General features: G+C 40.0%; 1 protein-coding gene across 1 annotated transcript in view; it reads right to left on the bottom strand.

The window, feature by feature from the left end:
* The window catches only part of LOC122790839 (lipocalin-like), a 117,431-nt gene that overhangs the window by 69,380 nt on the left and 26,563 nt on the right, over window positions 1–21,488 (bottom strand). Inside the window, exon 2 of the mRNA XM_044058478.1 lies at window positions 11,740–11,876. Coding sequence (XP_043914413.1) covers window positions 11,740–11,876 — 137 coding nt within the window. The remainder of the gene's footprint in view (window positions 1–11,739; window positions 11,877–21,488) is intronic.

Here is a 21,488-nt window from a genome sequence, read left to right as displayed (position 1 = left end):
GACAAGAAATCTGCACAAAAACAGAGGAGGAGCAGTTAAACCTGAATATGGAATCATTGATTTGGATACGGGTCACCTTGTAACCTCCTCAGGAATCTGCACAAAACCAGAGGAGGAGCAGTTAAACCTAAATATGGAATGATTGATTTGGACAAGATTGTGAAAATTCAACAGGGCTAAATAGTGTTACTGTACTTATTTCATGTATATGCTGACTGTCACAAATGCTGGGTTAAATGAATCAGAATTAAAATTGTTTTGAGATAAAATAACATCAGATGAGTAAACAATATCATTTAATGGTTAAATGCAAGAGAGAGTTGGAGAGCCAGTTGATAAAGTGGTGTAAAATCTGAAGTGTTCACCACTAAAAATATTATATTTTCTACCCTATTGAGTCTTTGCAAAGAGATGTGGAAGAGGAGCAGACAGCAACGTATTTAATTTTTCTAGACTCTGATAGCCTTTTAATTAAAGATGCATGCTTCTTGAGAGGAAAGATATGGCAATTATTGGCTAAAATATTAAAGAGCAGGGATGTCACATTTTTTTTATCCACGTTTCATAGGTAAGCAGCCATTGTAGGCAATTTTAAGCCTAACCAATTTCCCTTTTTTTTGCTCAAAATAACCGATCCCATTTAGTTATAGATCGGCCTTACTCATCCCATTGTCAAAATGTATATATTACCCCTAATGAGAATAACTGGGGTCATATCATAGATAATTTAAGAGTACCCATGCATGGGATAAAGTGTTTAGTAGTACACAGGGCAGTCCTGGGGTAAATTTTTTGTTTTCCATCAATAGATCTGACTTGTACTTGATAATGAACAACGATGAACTTTATGTGGATGGGAGTCTTTTTCACAACACAGGTATCCTTTGTAAAATATACATGTCCCTCCAAACTGCTCTGTTGATGTTGCAGAAGAGGTTTAGATCCCTAGACTGAGTATTTCTGATGCCATTTGACTTGCTGATGTGCAGTAAATCCATCAGTAATGGGTCAGAGGATGCCTTTTATGCCAGACACAGGTCACCTCTTAAGAGTTTGTAGGATACCGAGTATAGTGACAGGGCTTTGAGTCAGTCCATGTAGGACACGTTTTTGAGGCCTTGTATCCTTTTAGTAAGGTATCTCTGTGTGTGCTCAGTTGTTGCATATCTGAAAAGATGCATGCCACAGGGGCCTTATATTCATTGACTGAGGGCTGAGTACAGTGGGGGGCAATGACAGCCCCAGATCTGGACATGATCCCATTGTTTGTAAGCTGTACAATATAAAAGGACTTTCTTACAACAGTAGACATATGTTGGTCAGAAGTTAGGTCACTAATGACATATAAGGTTCCAAATCTCAAAAAAAACTATGTCAACTCTTATGGGTGTATTGTCAATGTGGTATTTCTCTGAGGTAGATGACTTCCCAAAGTGTACAATAATGCATTTTTTGTCATTTAGTTTCCAACCATGATTTTGATACTAGTTATTTACTTGAGATAAACCTTCCTGCAGGATGGCTAAGTCATTTAGGGATTCAGTGACTGCTGCTAGCTTGTAGTCATCTGTGAAGTTAGCCAGACAGAGTCCTTTGGTTTTGTGTCTTTCGGCTTTTCCCGGTTAGGGGTCACCACAGTGGAACTCCGGTCCACTAATGATTGGCAGTAGAGTTTTACGTGCTGGCTTGCCGGGCCTAACGCACAACCTTCAACGAAGGAATGCCCGTTCACCCATGTCACCACACAGAAGATGCTCTAACTGAGAATCAAACAGGCAACGTCCAACTGTGAGGCGGCAACGCTACCACAGCACCACCACCGCAGTTGAGACAGAGTCCTTTGGTACTGGCTTTTATTTCAGTTTGTTTAGCTTTTCTGCAATAACTGAGTGGGGAATGGTGTCAGAAACGCTTTGGCCACGTTGAAGTATGTGGTGTGTACCATTTTGCTGTCATTCATTACTTTGGTTACCTTTTCACAAAAATCCATCAGGTTAAGTGTGACCTGACCTTCACAAATCCAAACAGAAATAGATCTAGTGTTTGGAGGTTCCCTATGTCCTGACTGATTAATTCCATTATAAGTCTTTAAATGGCTTTGCATATGAGCTGGTCAGACTTATGGGTCTGTAATTCCCTGGGTCTATGGAAGGTGTTCCTTTATCTATTTGTTTGGTACAAAACTTGTATGGAGGTTGAGACTGATCGGTGCTGTTAGGTGCATGACAATCATGCTGTTTAAGATGTATCCATGGATATTGTCAGGACCCATTGCTGCAGTATTTTTAGCTTGTGATAGCAGTTTTAGGACTTGGTCATGTGTGATAGCTGGAGGTGAGCCAGTTTCATGTATATCTTGAGGGACAGACATTGGGGGGAGAGGGATAGAGGTAGAGCTAAATTTATCGGCTAGTAGGTTTGTTGTATCTTCCACCTCATTGTAGGTAATGTTGTTCACATTCAGCTCAGCACGTTGCTGTAGTGTGCTTTTGAGATTACGAACATAACTAAAAAATGCCTTGTAAATTGTCTTTGGCTTGGGTAGATATTTTAGCCGTATACTTGACTTTGGTTTTATTAAGCTCTGAGTTGTTTATTTCAGTGACAGGGGCTCTAACATTCTGGGAATTACTCTTCTTACTTTTGGTCAAAATTCTTTTCTGTTTATCACACCATGTGGGTTTGTTTCTTTGGTTTGTCCTGCACTTGTTCCTATGGGGTACAGTTGCATCTATGCAGCTATTTACATGCTGGTATATTCATACTGTCAAAGCAATGTTTTTCTCAGTTATATAACAATTCTGTGTGAAACTAGGTACATAAGTAAGGCTGTGAACCTGTGCTTCTATTGGAAACTCTTTCTTTTTTAACTTATGATGCATGTATATACTGTTCCTTATTGTAACAGAAACCTATGTCATTGTAGAAAAGGATTACAGGACCAGTATGTCTTTATGGTCAATAAAGAAAAACAAATCAATCCGTAAATGGATGGAAGTCATTTAGATAGGTCTAGGCATAATGACCATTACAGTTCAGCTGAAAATTTTCAGTATACAAGCAACATATCAAAAACAATATCTTGAGTAACTCAAGAACGTATAGTAAATAAGAAAAAAATCAGACTTCAAATGGAGATCAAAATGCATACTACTAGAACTATTTGTCCATATATTCTTATAACAATATAGTCTGAATTAATATTGACTGCCAAAACAAATGCTTCCATAATTAATAGCAGCATATAGTTACTCGAAAATATTAGTTATTCACTATATCATTACTTTTATTCCCATGGGAAATATGGAGAAAGTAACTTTAGGAGAAAGAACAAAGGACTAGCTTTAAAAAGGTAAATAAAAACTACCTTGAAATCAACTTAACAGTCAATAAAATGGGTACCATCATCAGGGAAACAGTCTGATGTCATCAAAGGCAAAATTGAATGGTATCTCCACTCTGCACTGGAGTCATACCAGGCTTGATGTGATCTGGCTGGTATTAAAATCAGTAGCCATGCCACCCCCCCACCCCCCCGTACACACACAAGTGGATTTCTCTGCAGAGCAGTAACTTGGGTATCACAGTTTGAGAATCTTAAAATCCTAGACAATTTTATGTTACATAAAGCTGGCTGTGTAGACTGTACTCAAAATAAAAGAATCAGCAAACTACGTTACAGATACTATAAAATAAAAAAATCCAAAAAGTAGTCTTTCGGATATTTTTCAGCAATCCTACAGTACACATCAACCACCGCTACTTTATATATTTAACATTTTGTCAAGCAACAGTTCCCTTTTATGACACTTTTTTTCTTTGCATTTAAAAGTACGACTTTCCAAATCGTTGAAATGACCTAATTGCAAAAATAAAGGGCAAAGCATTTAAGAAGTCAGCCAAATTGGCTTACAGGTTGTGGCCTTGATTATGACGCATGTAATGGAAGTTCTAATGGCAAGTTTAAAATATTTAGAACTAGCCACACCCACTAAGGTTGAGTGGCTAATGCCCAGGATTCTAGAAAGAAGGGTTAGTGTGTGCTTATTTCTGTAAAATGTTATGTGGTAGAGATCAAAAAGGTAGCCCCATTACACAAATGAGTTGTCTGAACGTATATGAAGGCATCCTGTTTTAGGGTGGCAACAAAGGTGAGAAGGAACCCATGGTGCTGCTGTCTTTTGCTTGCATTCCACGTTTAACATGCACTCAAGCCATGCACAGAGCAGGAACACAATGAACAGCCCTTGAAAGCTACAGATGATTGCTAAAGGATGCTTCAGCAAACTAATCTTCCCTTAGTAAAAACAGAACTCCCAATAGGTTAGAGTGGTGACTGTGGTGTCAGTAGCCTTTGTGTAAGAAGCAGTCCTAGGTGCTAGAAATTAGTGTGTGTGTGTGTGTGTGTGTGTGTGTGTGTGTGTGTGTGTGTGTGTGTGTGTGTGTGTGTGTGTGTGTGTGTGTGTGTGTGTATAGGGGGGGTAGATTTAGTGGCTATAAGATCTCACCTGTTTTGGAAATGGAGAGAGACAGAAGTTTGTCAAATGATCACTACATGTTTGAAGCCGGCAGGTCAGTTCTGAAAATGTCAAGGAAGAGTCAGGCATGCCCAGGTTCAACCCGTACAGAAGTGTTGATGTAGCTGTCTCGCACCTTAAGGGTCAATCATAGGTATGTTGTGGCCCAGACGCATGAAAGATAAGGAAATAATTAGGTGCATGTAAAACAAAATGACGTCAGCCATGTATAATAACCGCCAGGTTGGCTCCTCTCACCTTTAACTGGCTACATTAGATAAGATTGTGAATGAAGCTGACACTGCGATACTGGGGGAAGTAGGGTACTATTTCAAACCAGTGACAAGTGAAGTACCACAAGGTTCAGCCCTGGGACCTCTCCTGTTAGCTTGTACTTCAGAGAAGTAGATACCAAGCACAGAAAGCCTTTGACTAACGAAGTTCGCAGAGGACTGCAAACTATGAGCCATAGTAGAGTCCCCAAATGATGTGGACATCCTGCAGAAGGGCCTCACTGAGACAGATGCCTGGTGTCAGAGCAATGGCCTCAAGCTCAGAGACAAAAGGTGCATTGTCACCCCCTTTGGTAAAAACTCTGTACCCATGAATTACCACATAGGCAGTAATCTACTTAACACCGAATGTGTGATGAGGCCTTGGGACACAGTTGGACAGTAGTCGCTCCTTTGATAGTCACATTGCCACAGTAGTCAGGAAATCCTTCTACATGACACACCACATCACAAAAGGATTCTCATCCAGGAAAAAAAGAGGTCATTGTTCCCCTCTACTCGACACTCATTAGGCCCATTACAGAGAACAACTCCCCTTTTGGAATGTACTTCACAAGACATCTGCAGTAGCTGGAAAGGCCAAAGAAGTACCTTAAAAAGAGGATTACTGGACTCAAACAGATGCCCTACACTGACTTGTCACAAAAAAACTCCAGCTTTACTCCGTAGCATATCGTCTACTCCAAGGCGATCTCTGCCTAATATATAAAACTATGTCAAACTCAGAGCTGTTGGACATGCTACACCTAAAGAAATCCCAACCCCTCCGAGCTACATGTTCTAGGGACCTAAACTTTGTCACCACAATAAACAGGACATGCTGGAGGGGATTGATTCCTGTCCCAGAGACTTCTCTTACTCTGGAACAAGCTACCCATCTATGTCAAGCAAAAGCTCCTCATTAGCACTCTTCAATAAAAAACTTGATGAGTGGATGGAAAATACGATATACATGTCGGGGATCACTTCTGTACCTCTGCTCAACAGGGGCACAGGAAAATAACTTTCTTGGGTGGCATAAGACAAGGAACCTTGTTGGCTAGGCTTACTTAGGCCGATAGCCTAATACCTACCTATGAGGGAAATAACAGAAGGGATTCAAGGGTCAGAGCAATGAGGGGTAAAAAATAGTGTTTGAAAGACACATTTTCTGCACCAAATCTTAATGAACAGGAGCATATCTAATGTTTCAAAGGGTTTGTCCTAGACAAAAACAGCACACACTAGGATTTATGGATAATATAAAATACAACAGACATATTCAGAAATACTGTTGAACTTGTGGTTCCTAGTTTAAGGGGTAAAGGGTTGTTGTGAATTCTGGTGAATAACTCCTTATATGTAGATGACTTTCAAGACAGGCAAATCAGCTGATGACAAACCAAATAATAAATGAGATGTCGAACTGCTCATTTCACTTAAATGAAGCATTGACAAGAATTTTTGATTCTTATGTAATTTTCCAATATGTCTATTTTTTGTGAATAACTTTGTTAGAGCATGGCTATGCAGATAGCCCTAATGATGATAAACATAAGCATGCTTCTGTTTGCATGATGCAGTGAGATAAAGACTTTGTTTCCCAGCCATCCTGAGTTTGATTACCAGCCTGGGAGCTGGATGAGTGAGCTGCATTTTGTTGAAAATCAGCATCAAACTCTGGCCAGCACTTCCTGTGGGAAGGACATTACTGATAGCCTGCTGCTGGAGCTTCCTCTCGAGACAAGGCCCAGATGTGCAGTCCATATACAGAGAGGGGTGGGTATTAGTCATGTCCTGCTGCAGCAGGAGCACCCTGTGGGGAAGTCCCAGACGTGCAGCCCATACACAGAGGGGGAATGGGCATTAGTGATGTACTGCTGCAGGAGTACCCTCTTGTGAAATCCCATAACTGCAGTCCATACACAGAGGGCAGGTGGGCTTTAATGATGTCCTGCTGGAAGAGCACCATCTGGAGAAAATGCAGAAGTTCATTCAGTCCATATATAAAGGGGGGATGGGCATTAGTGATATCCTGCTGCAGGAGCACCCTCTGTTGAAGTCCCAGAAGTGCAGTCCATATATAGAAGGACTTAGGAGTGTAGGCCCAGCCAAATCAGTCCATACACTTTAGCCAAGCACACAGCTGTCTCAGGCTTAATGTAACGGGTATTGCACCAAGACAGCATGCTAGCCACCCAAGAGGAAAGGAGCTGTTGGATCATCACCAGAGTGACGGTAATCTCTCTGCCTCCTGGCATTCTCCAACAATGACAGCAGGAAAGAAACCGGCAGACCTGTGTGATGAAGCTTCATGATCCTGGTGGTGATTGTGACAAAAACAATACCAAAGTTCATTCATTTCATCCTGTAGCTGTTGTACCTTCCCTACCCCTCTGTTCATTGTGCCTGCACAGCAATTTGCACGGGTTTCTTTCCTGAGTGCCCCCCCACCTGGGATTCACTGCATAAAGCAATTTCTACCTTCTCCACTGAAGCTGGCTATCTTAACTAAGTAAAACCTCTGGGAAGCAAGAACCTGACTCCCTCCAGCTTTTCAATTGTAATAGGTGAACTACAATTTAGTTTTTATAAACTGTTGAGGCTTAATGGTGTATGCACAACAACAGTGAAGGGATCTAGCCAACTGCCACTAGATTGGGCTATACTACTTTGAATCAGACTTACACTCGCACAGTGTTCCATTCCCAAGCATTTACTTTTTAATTTGGTAAAGTAATTTCGTTCCCTCCTTATTGACTACATTTGCTAGTTTACCCCTAGGATCCAATTAAAATTAGCCTGTAAATTGGTGTAAAATTAAAAAAGAATAAAACAAATTAAAGTACAGCCAAAAACATTGCTTACATACAATCATACAAACCAAACCAAAAGCCCAAGGTAACTGAGTCAGTGTTAGCCCCGCTCTGCTCCCTGCCCCAAAATTCCACCCACCCCCACTAGTGCTAAATTTAAACTAGACTTTGCCACTCCCTTCCTGCTAAGTACCAATCAGCACCTCACACATCATTGAGCAACCCCGCCCCCTTAACCCATTTCCTTTTCTCTCATTCTTCCACACCCAGTTAGCACAGTCAGCCATCAAATTTAGCCCGCCCCCTATCAAAATGCAAACGAGCAAAGAAAACTAATTACCCAAATGCCTATACTGTTTCTATTTTACCATCTCACTGCCTATGAACAAACACTTGACCATGGTATTCAATACCCAAATGGTCAGACACCCACAACTTCACACATAACACCAAACACTTTACTTTCCCCAGCACACCGAATATACCACCCTCTATAAAATACCACCCCTGTACAGCCACAAAACATAATCATAAAGACAAAGACTATGTAAAGCTTATAAACAAACTCCTAAAGTTCAGAATATCCTGTCACTATAGCCTTATAACACATGAAGACATTCATCCCAACCCTGGCCCACTCACACCCAATAACCTCCACTCCCCTACCACAACCCCCACAGTCAAGCTATGCATGAATACTCCCGCTAGTTCCCTACAAGCATTTCACCTAAATATTAGAAGTATTAACAGTAAGATTCCCAACCTACGCACCCTCCTAGCAACCCACTGCCCAGACATTGTGTCTTACGGAAACCTGGCTAAAACCCAGTACTACTGACAATGAGATACTACCTCCAGGATACAATATTAACCAGTTAGACCATGCTACAAGGAAAGGAGGTGGGATAGCAGTCCTTTACAAAAATACTCTAATCGTTAATAGAGACACCATTCAACCTCCCCAATTCAATAACGCAGCACTCCTCATAACCAAGCTACAGATTAACCAAAACAAATACTTTGAACATCGTCTGTGCATACATTCCACCAGGCAACAACCTAAATACCCTAGATGATCTCCTTTACTAGTTATCCACTACCTATCCCCAAGAAACCATAGTTCTTGGTGATTTTAACACTGACTGGCACCCCCCCCCCCTCACTCATATAAACTTATCTGGGTTTAAACAGACCATAACCACTCCCACTAGGATAAACAAACCAACCAACAAGGAAAGTATCCTAGACTGGATCCTAGTTAATAACCAACCCCAACTGTACACAGCTGGCACTCTCCCTGATGACCTCAGTGACCATTGTCTAACCTATATCATAAGGCAAGAAACCCTCACCAGACCAAATATAAAACATTTAGAAACAGGAAAAACTTTGATGCTGCTATATTCCAAAATGAATTAAAAGCAGTTGACTGGTCAAAACTAAAAAATCTAACATTAGAGGAGGCCATAGATCACTTTAACACTAAATTCCTAAATATCCTTGATTCCCATGCTCCAGCACGTACAATAAAAACTAGATCAAATACAGCACCATGGCTCACAAAAAATACCAAAACTAAAATCAAAACTAGAAACAGAGCCTGGGCCAGCTGGAGAACAACTAAAGCCCCACTTGACCATCTAAAATACCATCAACTCAGGAATAATACAAAAAAATCTATTTTACTGGATAAGAAAAGCTTCTACCAAAATCTTCTACAAAAACACCACAACAACCCTCAAAATTTTTGGGCAGGCTTAAATCAACTACTTTGTCCAGGTCACTCCACCATCCCAACCCTGGCTAACTACACCCATAGTTCCTCAGAGACCATAGCTAGCTCCTTTAATAACTTTTTCACTGAAAAAACAATCCCTAGCAAATCAACTAACCCCCCTCTAACTTAACCCACACGCATAATCTACTTAATAATCACCCAGAATGTAGCTTCCAACCAGTATCCACTGGTTTTATCAAAACATTTATAAAAAACTAAAACCTACCACCCTCGCTGCTGACATCCTCCCTGAAAAGTGCCTACAAATAGCTGCCAATGCCACTGCATATCCCATATCTATCCTCATCAACAGAACCTTATCTGAAAATGCTATCCCCTCCCTCTGGAAAATATCTCACATCATCCCACTCCATAAAGGTGGTAGTGCTACAGACATATCCAACTATAGATCCATTGCCATTCTTGCCCCACTAGCCAAAATAATGGAGAAATGTGTACACAAGCAACTAATGCAATACCTTTCACAGAATAACTTACTATCCGACTCCCGGCATGGTTTCAGGCCATACCACAATACCACCTCAGCCCTCCTTTACTAATGCCATAAACCAAAACAGGAATGAACAATAGGCTATCCTCTGCTCTCTTTCTTGACCTATCAAAAGCCTTTGACATGGTCAACCATGAGCTTCTCATTCTTTCACTAAAATCTTATTTCCCTCAACAAACCTGCTGTCCAGTGGTTCCAGTCCTACCTGACTGGTAGACAGCAGGCAGTACTATGGCAGGGCAAACTCTCCAGCCAGTTACCTCTCACACTTGGTTTCCCTCAAGGCTCCCTACTAGGTCCACTACTCTTCTCTATTTTTATCAACAACCTCCACACTGCTATATCTAAAGCCACTTGCATTCAATACGCAGATGATTCCACTCTCATCTGCTCAGCCACCTCCCCATTCGACTTGCAAATCTTAACCCAAAATACATTTAACACTATCGAGAACTGGCTCACCAATCAGTGCCTACTTCTGAACCCCAATAAAACTAAACTTTTACTCTTCTCTCTCACTAGTAGATCCACCACACTTTCATTCTCTGTCACATCTAACAATGATACCACTATTTCCCCAGATAATCACACCAAACTGCTAGGGGTTATCCTAGACAATAATCTCAAATTTGACCTATAGGTCAACAAAACTATACAGACCATCAATAAAAGCTTGGATCACTGTATAGAAACAATATATTTTTAACCCCACTGGCTAGGACTGCAATCGCTTGATAACACCTACTCTCTACTCTTTTATATGCCTCGCCTGTACTCTCAAACCTCAAAAAATCTGAACTAGGTAAGCTGTCCCATAGCTACAGTCATATTGCCAGATTCACCACAATGGCTCCACCTATAGAACCCACCACTTCCAGAACCTTAAACAACTAGAGTGGCTAGAACTGCCCAGCTTAATTAAATTCAATCAACTCTTAATGCACAAAATTTTGTACCACCCTGAGGATACCCCCTCACTTAAAAATATTATTAAGCCATATAGCAACCTAAGATACCTACGGTCAGCCGATAAACTACTGGTCCAAACCCACAAAGCTAATAACTCTGCTGGTGAATCCCTGTTTGCCAAATTTTTGGCAAAACCTGGAATTCATTGCCAAACTATATAACCCTACAGTCCTCCAAAAGTCTCTTCAAAAAAAAAACCTCAAACAGTATCTCAACGTGAATTGGCTATGCCCATGTACCAACCCTGATTAAGTTATAAGCTAAAAGCATATTCTGCAATTATCATAACTTGTAACTACATCACCAAGCTCTGCTTCTAATCTGATGTCTCTCACTTTTAATTGTCTGTCCATGAGAATTGAGTCCCTACTAGGAAGCACTACTAAACCATTGTATATAATTACTTTGTTTTTATAATTGTTTGCTAACTTTTGTGTAATCTGTGTGTTTGTCTATGTGGAGCTTTTCTCCCCGGGCCTCTGCTGAAAATGGACATGTATCCAGTCGGACTATCCTGGTAAACAAATGTAAAATAAATGAAATAAAATAAAGTGCCTGACAATCTCATATATTCACACTAATTTATATAAACAAGTGTATTTATGACCGTTACCAGTTTATGTACATGTAATTAATGGCAATTATTACTAATTTTAAGCCATGTAAAATATCTATAAACTATTTAGGAAACATATGCCAGTCAAGAAATTTGCAGAACTCAATCCATCAAATATTTCTACTCTTATGCAATCATACTGGATGTGTATACATGCTTGGACTGAAACATAACATAGATGATGGACAGATCCTTCTGGAAGTGACATGGAATTTTCTTCTAAGACTTAATTTACTATTTATGTAATTGCTCCACACTTACCATGTGTTGCTGCGAGTTAGTTCGATGTTCCCATCTGCAGTGAGGTTGAGCTGTGCCAGGCATGGTGCACACTTAATCTTTCCCAAGAACCAGTCTGAGTTTGTGGCAAAAGCAACACCATGCCATGCCCCTAGAAACTGTTAAGAAATGTGGGTCAGTATCATCATTTACTTATTTACCGAGCAGGAGGGATGTTTACTGAATAATTCCCTTAATAAATAATTAATTTGATTAACAGACCCATAATATAGGGTTACCTAAGTCTGTTTTCAAACTTGTTCACATTTGTAGACTTGTTAAACATTCACACTATTACTTTTTTTGTTGGGCACTATCCAAACAGTGTTTTACAGAATGTCTTTAAATGTTCTGGAAAGGTCCTATGAAGAATTGTGGCATATTTAGCTCTGATTACAAACTCGTAGGTTAAATAAGTCAAACAGTTTAAGTGAATGCTGAATGTTCCACTCAAAAGTGAATCCTAAAAGAATGGCATTTCCTAACTCAGACATTCCTGAAGCAATTAAATTACTCAAGATTTATTAAGGACATCAAAGTTCCATGATGTAGGAAGTGAAACTCACTTGAATGCCTAAAGTCTGAATTGCTGTCTTCTTTACTGCTGAAACAAAGGTCAGCTTATAGTGACATTTGTAACCGCTCTCCTTTTCTGTTAAACTAAACAAAAATGCCGCTTGAAAAACATTGATTTTTTAAAACTCATTCACTCCAACGGGCGGAGTGTAAGCCTTTTGATAGAATCAAATTATGTCCTAACATTTCAAACACATGTTCATATATCTGGAACCATAGGAGTTATGAAAGAACTATAAATGGCAAAGCTTTCAGCATAAACTATTTTTATAGTGGTAGCAATCTTTAGATTCTACATCTTGAACTGAATTTTATAAGTCACAGTAAACACGGTAACTGTTATGTTTGTAATATTTTGTAAACAACTTACAATATCTCGGCAACCCCTTGAGTTGCACACACAATGTCAGCAGCACTTTATTCACCTAGCTGAGAGCTTTCATATGAGTCTGAGTTCTGTCTGTGTTGTTTGGTTGTTGAAATATTTAGAAAAATGTGAAAATTAAATCTATATAAATTAATATATACAAACAATAGTTAGTCTATTTATCTGCACTAGACTGAGGGCAAATATTAATACAGTTGAGTTTGCCATTGTGTAAGTTTTAAGATGAAATCTTCTAAAACTTTGTCCATAGCATGGATTTAGAATTATTGATACAAATATGAACAAGCAGTATTTGGCACCTAGAGGCCTCAGTAGGAGTTAACTGCAGATGCACCTGGAGGCGTCACTCAGATGTAATGAATTAAATATGCACGCATGAAATTACACGCAGATGTGTGCACCTGCATTGAATATCAAACCTCTGTACTCTGTTACATGTGGTGTACAATGCCTGTTTCTCTGTTTTATACTCAACATATGATTATAGTAATTAATGGAAGAAAATGTCCTCAAACTTGTCCTTTTCCTTTAGAAAGGGTGGAACTTAAAAATATAGCTTTCTTTTTGGATTTATCCCTTTGGAGCAGGCATCATTTCTTAACAGATAAGCAATAATCAAGAACACAAGATGCTTAAATAGATACATCTTTATGAAGACTCACTTAAAAGGTCTTGATACCCTTTGTGAGCATGTAACAATGCTCACCTCCCAAAGTGAGCAGGGCTGTACTTGGTAACTCTGGGGTAAATCTGTCTATATACCCATCCATTTATCAAGACTAACCTTACAGGTAACCTAAGCAGCCAATGTCATACTTTGGTAGAGATAACTTATTCCATAAGCTTGGAATAGATTGAGCTAGTAGCATATCCCTCCACTGAGTCGTCTTTATTTCTTATTGTACATTTAGGTACCTAGTGTAGCATTTGTAGAGAGACTTTTTTTTGGCAAAAATAGGACTTGAAATAGGATTATGTCTTGGCTTGAAAAATAAGATGTAGGTGAGCTCAGAGCAAATGGCAAGTTAACTATAAGGAGAGTTGCTCTAATCTGTTGGGATGGTTGAAAGATTTAAGACCTTTAAATTTCTTGGTTATAAATTGTTGAGGCTTTCCTGTTGAGTAACATGCTTAGATTTGTACATACTAAAGGAGGAGGAGCATTTGATGATGAGCATCAAACTGAGAAGTATAGTAACATGAAGACTTCCTTGGATCTTAAAGATAGTTCCCTGAAAATTAAATGGGCAGGATAGAAGAATTTTCTGACTATGGTAGAAAAGTGGTAAATGAATGAGAGCAAGATGTTCACATAAGTACTCAGGTCTCTTATGAAAATGTATGTCTGAAAAATAGCATATGTAATGTATTAGTTGGAATGGGTTACACTGCACTTTTTTTCCATTTAGCATGAAGCCATCTAGGTACACCAAGTGTGAGTATATTCTAATCCTTGCTGAACTTGTGAGGTATTAGTATATGAGCAGATAATAGTGCCCAGCTAATGGTTATCAGCAGACTTGGTCAGCCATACTTTTGAAGTATTAGCTTGGATCTCTAGGAACTCTAGGTTAGGGTCCTGGGCAATTTGGCATGAGATGTTGGTATTGCTGATAAATACAGATACTCTTTTGCAGTTGCCAGAAGCCTGATAATCCGAGCTAAACCCTTGCATACAAGGAGTGCTCTCATTGCAATGAAACAATGTCTCGGTGAGTACACATATATGAATGTGTCCAAATTGTAAGAGGATGTCAAGTTCTGGTATCTTTCTTTTTAGACTTGGAGTTCAGAAGTGTCACCATTATGACCACCACATTTGAGTTTCTTTACTATGTAGAAATGTCTAGTAGGGGGAACTCTGCAAAAGGCACATTGAGCAGGCAAAGGCTTTAGCCAGTATGTGTGAGAAGTATAAGCTATCCCTGATAAAACAGGAAGTCTTGTGTGTCATCTTATCCCAAGCTGACACATATTAGTTTTCCTTATAATGATACCAACTATTTAGCCAGTTGTTAATCAATGATCTTGACTTGGTGTTTTGGCATCCAACCCCTAAGTACTATAACCAGCACTAGGCCTCCACCCTCTGGCAGTAGTCACCCCTACCTTCCCTGCCTCTAAATCATTGATAGCAAGTTTCATCATATGTCTCTGCATGTCCCTCCGGGTGAAGCACCTGATTTGATTCACTCTCACATAGGTTGCTACTAGGTTGTTGTCATATTTGTCTCATTTAAATGACCATAGGTTCCGTGTGACATCATGGATCCTGGCACTGGACAAGCAGCTTACATTCACCCTCCTCTTGAGCAGACTGTGGAATCTGCATGCCTAACTATAGTGTCTCCTATAATTAAACAATGTCCCTATGTGAAGCGGACTTAGTGAGCTTTGTAGGATTAAGCCTGCTTTCCTAGTGGCTCTTGAGTAAGTTGTGTGAATTTACAGTGTGTGTGACTGGAGAAAAAGTAGGTGTTGCCATTTAGAGTGGGATCTGTGAGGCTTTGGCAAATTTATCTTTACACTCCGCTCAAGTTATGGGTCTTGTAATGTGTTATGACTGATGTGATAAGATGATCACCAATAATGGGATAATGTGAGAGGCTGAGTTCCATATTTGTAAAGTGTTTACATCTGTCACAGGCTGTACCATCAGTTGGTAAGCATAAGTAACTTGTCAAGATTAGAACACTGGATATCATCATACAAATTACCTGTCATATTCCTTTAAGCCAGAGAGGCTTTGCCTTAGAGCACCTAAGGTAATCAGACTAGCTACCGATGGGGTGACTGTTGCCAGAGGGTAGAGGCCTAGGCCTGGTTGTAGTATTTAGGGATTGGAGGTACATCTCTATGAGAGGCCCTGAAGGTTTATGGTTTGTATACTTGCATTGTTTCTTCTCTTTTACTGTAGCCTTATTGCAGACTGATTTACTTTAAAGATGGCTTTTCTTGGTATTGTAAAAGTTTTAAACTTTTGTTAGGGTCATTTAGCAAACATGTTGCATTCTTTGACTGAAATTAACAAATACCGGATTTGTTGGAAGAGGTGAGAAGTAACATTTTTTAAGGTAAGCATAACATAAAAGATTTAAATTTAGAGAGCTGCCAGTGCTTTGTTACTATTCTATAAACATTTTGGATTTTTCCATCTACCCATCATGTCCGTGTTCCGCCTTTGAAACCCAGTGGCTATTGAGTTGTTTGCCCTAATGTAAATTTATCTTTTTCAGATCCTCTTAGTCTCATCTGAACCGCTCATAGTGGTGAGCAGCAGAAGATCGTATTGAGAAGACCCTCCCCTTTAACTTAAAAATTTGAGTCAACCTCTGTTTCATATCTTCCTGCCCACTGACTGCAGGGTAACTGGAATTAGTTACTCAATAACAAAATTATCACAGAGAAGGTGCAGTGGAACAAATATAGAGAGTTTAGCATTCTAAATTTATTTAATCACTTTCATCTTAGACTTCTTCAGAAACAATTTATAATCAAACCACTTGTATTATATATAATTTAACAGCCAATAAAAATATAAAAACAATTACATAATGTAAAACCTATATATAAATTTAAGACACGTCAAGGTCATTTATTAATGGTCTCCTTTCTCTCGAGAAACATTTAATATTTATTGTATCATTTAACCCTGGGAATCAATCAGCATTTAATTTGATTTGCCATTCTGATTCTTTCATTTCAACCTTATTTTTATAATTAAAAAATACAATAATCCAAACTGAAAGTGGTAAAAAAAAATCACCATAAAGTAAAATGGCCACTCAAAGGTACTGTAGAGATGAATCAGAAATTAGTGTACAATTCTTTTAATGTTTTTGTCATAAGATGTCATCAGAATAATTATTCCGATGAAGACTTATGATGAAAGAGTTAAAGGAATTCTACTCTAATTTCTGATTTGTCTCTACAGTACCTTTGATTGATTATTTTTAAAATTTCCCCCTCTTAAATCTAATGGGACTTGTACTACCACAGAAAATTAGAAAGTTTTTATATTTTTTTACATACTCTTGAATGTTTAAATAAAGCATTTTTCATCTTTGGTTTTGATGGAGTATATTTTGGTTTTGATGAAGGGGTTGGGAGGGTGGCCTAATGGTTAAAAGTGTTTGCCTTACAAACACAAGGTGCAAGGTTCGAGTCTCACAAGGGATAATTGGCTAGGCTTAAAATGGCTCACAAGGGCAGTTAGCTTAGTACTAACCTATGAACCTATGTTACTTTATTCTTTTATCTAAAGTTCTCATGGTCATACTGTATAAAAAGACTGACACCCTGAACATAAACTAAAGTTCACTTATGTAAAATCTTATGATAATGGTAGAGGTCCTTGCCTTCACTGCTGCAGTATTCTTAACATATGGGGAGTCCCTGCTATGGAAGCCTGATGTCGAACCAGTCTACCAAAGGCTACTATTGCTTCAAGGTATGCCAAACATTACCCAAATGCTCCTTGCATAGCATAGGGCATAAAGGTGATGTTCAGGTCTACCATAATCAGAAATGATTGCCCCAGTAGGAACACCAGTCCAAGGAACCCAAGAGGTAATCTGTGCATCCAGGAAGGCAAAGGACTAGGGGGATGGAGGAGGCAGTAAATATTGCAGCAGTGAAGGCATGGACATCTATTGTTATGGTAAGATTTTACACAACTCTGCTATATCCTTACATTCAGTGCTGCAGTATTCTTAACATATGGGAGAGTGACAAAGCTCAAGCGAAAACTTGGGAGAGGGATGGAGCAGAATAGACCCCCTAAAAAGCCATGTGGTGGCACTAGCAAAACCAGCCCTAGTTCTAGAGATAACATCCAACTTGTAATGCTTGGTAAAGGTATCCATAGAAGTCCAGGTAGCTGCTTCAAGAATAGAATTAGTATCATAGCCCTTAAAAAAAGCACCAAAAGAAGCCACAGCTTGAGTAGAATGAGCCTTGACTGAAGAGGGAAGGCTCTTCCATAAAAGGTGTAATAAAAAGAAATAGCCTTAGAAATCCAAGAAGAAATAGTTTGCTTGGATATAGCAAGTCCTTAAGGATGAAAAGAAACAAATATCTGATCATATTCTACCCAAATAAACAATGAGTTGCCTATACACATCCAAAATATGCAGCATCCACTCACTTTCAGATAATGGGGAGGGGAAAAAAGTAGGCAGATTAGTATTTATTTTATTTTACATTTGTTAACCGGGAAAGTCCGACTGGACGCAGGTCCATTTTCAGCAGTGGCCTGGGGAGAAAAGCTCCAAGCAAACAATACAATTCAATAGTGAAAACACAGCAGCATGTAAACATACATAATAGTAATATACATATAGGATACATATATGCAGTACATACAGTACGTAGTACAGTATAAAAGAACATTCCAACACAAGTGAGCAGTGATTATATAAAAAGAAAAAAAATGTTTTTTTTTCTCTTGAGTGGGGTAGCAAGCATTAGATACTAAGCAGATTACTGGCAACAGGGCATAGGGAGGAGTCAGTTATCCCTAGCCATGTCCTAGCAACCAGCACAGTGATATGGTCTAGCTTGGGGAGTAACATGTGCAGTGCCAATTAGATGTTCATGTTTCACTGTTGCAGTCATTACATTTGGGTAATCTGCTGGCAGGTTGCCCTTACTTGGCCTAATTAACAAAGTCTTGGGTCCTGCATCAGTTGCTGTCCCTTCTTCCATGACGTCAGGTCGTCAGGGGTATAAAACATGCAGCTGATGCCATTACATCAGTCTTTCTTGCTGTGCGGTGCCCGAAGCAGAAGCAGTTTGCAAGTGCTGGTCTGCCAACTCCTAAAATTTTCATTTTCAAGTTTCAGAACCGAAGTCTTAAACTAAAAGCTAAGTACCCCATTGGGGAAACGTTTTCTTGCTCCTTACCGATGTTAGTGAAAGTTAATTGTATTACATGTGGGAAGCAAATACCTCATTAGGATTTTCATTTGTACTGTATTCCTTGCCTAGGCCCTGACCACAACGTGCCTTGCTGTCGGTTTTGTGCTAAATTTAATCAACGCACTATTAAACTTTGGTATATTTTTGCTTCTAAATATTTTGGTTCGAGATTTAACTATCCAGAAATGTCGTCGGTTAGCAATCTGATTACCGGAATACCTAAAGAATGCAAAGAAAAAGACAGAGACGGACCGTCGAGGTCCAAAACTGACAAAGCTTTTCCTAAGCCATTTGCCGGTTCTCAGTAAGGCGCTTTCGCAGCCCCTGATACCCACTGCTTTTGATTTGCAGGCCTCTACTGAGACTCATTCGGAGTCAGGTATGCCTCGAGATACTTTAAGTATTGAACCCGTGGATGTCTCTACCTTAGATGGGTCCAGAGCCGCTGAGCAGGCACCGACTTCTGAGGGTGTTTTCAGGCCTAAAGATTTGTATAGTAAAACGACGCCATCTTCAAAACTAAGGCCAAAATCTACTTCTATGTCTAAAAAAACTGACGCTTGGGCCACGTGTACAGGCCCCAATGCCTAAAAAACAAATGATCAAAATGGCTGAGGATTTAATTAACTTGATCAGGGGTACCCTTCCCCCTCCTGCTAAGAGGCCTAGGCAAGGCACTGACTATGAATCTTCAGATCAGGTTTCTATTTCTTCTGATTCCTCTTCTGATCAGGAATTATCTGTTCCCACTTGTGAGGACTCTGATGCAGAAGATTCCATCCCTTCTGCTTCTCCTCCTGAGGATTTTTCTTTTGGAGAAACTTTGCATACCTTAAGGGAACACTTTCACTGGGAGAGTCAGGATTTCTCAGAATCTAAAAAGAGACTTGGGGATTTCCTTCTTCCTCGGCATAGGCCTTTGGCTATACCTCCTGATGTCCATCGTGTTTCACTGTTGCAGTCATTACAATTGGGTTATTCTGCTGGCAGGCTATCCGCAGTCTGCCTGAGTTCCAAAGTCTAGGTCCGCCGTCGGTTGCTATCGCCTCTTTCCTGATGTCAGTGCGCCAGGGGTATAAAAGATGCAGCCGACGCCATTTTCTTCAGTCTTTCTTGCTGCATGGTGCCCAAAGCAAAAGCAGTTCGCAAGTGCCGGTCAGCCGACTCCTGAAGTTTTCAAATTCGAATTTCAGATCTGAAGTCTTCATTAAAGCTAAGTACCCCGTTGGGGAAACGTTTTTCTTGCTCCAGACCGATGTCAGAAAAAGTTAATAACTGTATTTCTTGTGGGAAGCAAATGCCTCATAAGCACTTTCATTCTTACTGTATTCCTTGCCTAGGCCCTGACCATAACGTTGCTAGTTGTCAGTTTTGTGCTAGATTTAACCAACGCACTATTAAGCGTCGGTACAATTTTGCATTCCATTACTTTGGCAGAAGATTTAATTATATAATGCCGTCGGATCAGCCGACTACCAGAGTTTACAAAAAATGAAAAGAAAAAGAAAAGGACAGGCATCCGAGATCCAAAACCGACGGCGAGGCTTCTTCTAGGCATGTTGCCGGTTCTCAGTGAAGCGCTTTCGCAGCCCCTGACGCCCGCTACCTCAGAGCCACAGGCCGCTTCCGACTCCCATGTGGAACTGACTAGGCCTCTGGAAACTCAAGGTATTGGACACTCGGAAACTATTCCCTCGGGGCCAGAGCCGCTGAGCAGGCATCGGCTTCTGAGGGTGTTTTCAGGCCTACACAGTTATATGTGAAACCTACTTCAGCTACAAAGACTAATGCAGCTCTAAAGACAAAGAAACAAGTACAGCATTCACCTGGACAGGCCTCCATGCCTAAAAAACAGATGCTTAAAATGGCTGAAGACCTTATTACTTTGATCAGGGGTTCCCATCCCCCTCCTGAAGAGGCCTAGGCAAAAGTTAGAATATGAATCTTCAGACCAGGTTTCCATTTCCTCTGATTCCTCCTCTGAACAGGATTACTCTATTCCTCCCTATGAGGATTCTGATGCTGAAGAATCTATCCCTTCAGCCTCTCCACCTGAGGATTATTCTTTTGGGGAGACCCTGCATACTATGAGGAAGCATTTCCACTGGGAGAGCCAAGACTACTCAGAATCCAAGAAAAGGCTCAGAGATTTCCTTTTATTGCCCCAGCACAGGCCCCTTGCTATCCCACCTGTTTTAGATATTGTAGATGTATTTTCAGAGTCCAGTTTTTCTCCAGACTCTCTACCACCAGCCCTTGTTAAGCCAGACAGATACTACAGGGTTCCTGATTCACATACATTTCTCTATAAGAACCCTGCAGCTGACCCAGAAACCATCTCTCAGGGTCCCAAAGGGGTCAAGGCTTCTACTGCAAAAAGCCCTATCCCCTCTGATAAGAGATTGTAGGGCCCTAGACAGATGGGGCAAAAAGATTTATACCTCTGCTACCTTGGCTGTAAGAGCCTTAAATTGCTAATTTCATATGCTGAAGTATCAGCAATATCCTATATCTTTGCTTAAACAGAAAATGCCAGCAAATACAGAATGTGCAGACAGTAAAGAAATGCAGGATTTATTGCATGCAGCTGAACAAGTTGGAAAGCATACATTGCAATGGGGTTTTGATTCTCTTGAGGCCTCCTGCAGGGCCGCTGTTGCAGGTTCATTAGGAGGCATGCTTGGTTAAAAGAACAAAATTTGCCATATCATGTTAAAGCAAAACTATTAGATGCTCCTTTACAGCATGATACTTTTGTTTGGTGCTAAAGCAGAAGAGGTGTTTGAAGAAAATGGAGGACAAGGCTAAATCTATGCAAACAGTCAAGGATTTCTTGCAGGTACAGCCT

The sequence above is a fragment of the Protopterus annectens genome, chromosome 16.part0 (genome assembly GCF_019279795.1).
Source record: "Protopterus annectens isolate FY-2018-M chromosome 16.part0, PAN1.0, whole genome shotgun sequence".
NCBI lineage: Eukaryota > Metazoa > Chordata > Ceratodontiformes > Protopteridae > Protopterus > Protopterus annectens.
This window is presented reverse-complemented; position numbering and strand designations above follow the sequence as displayed.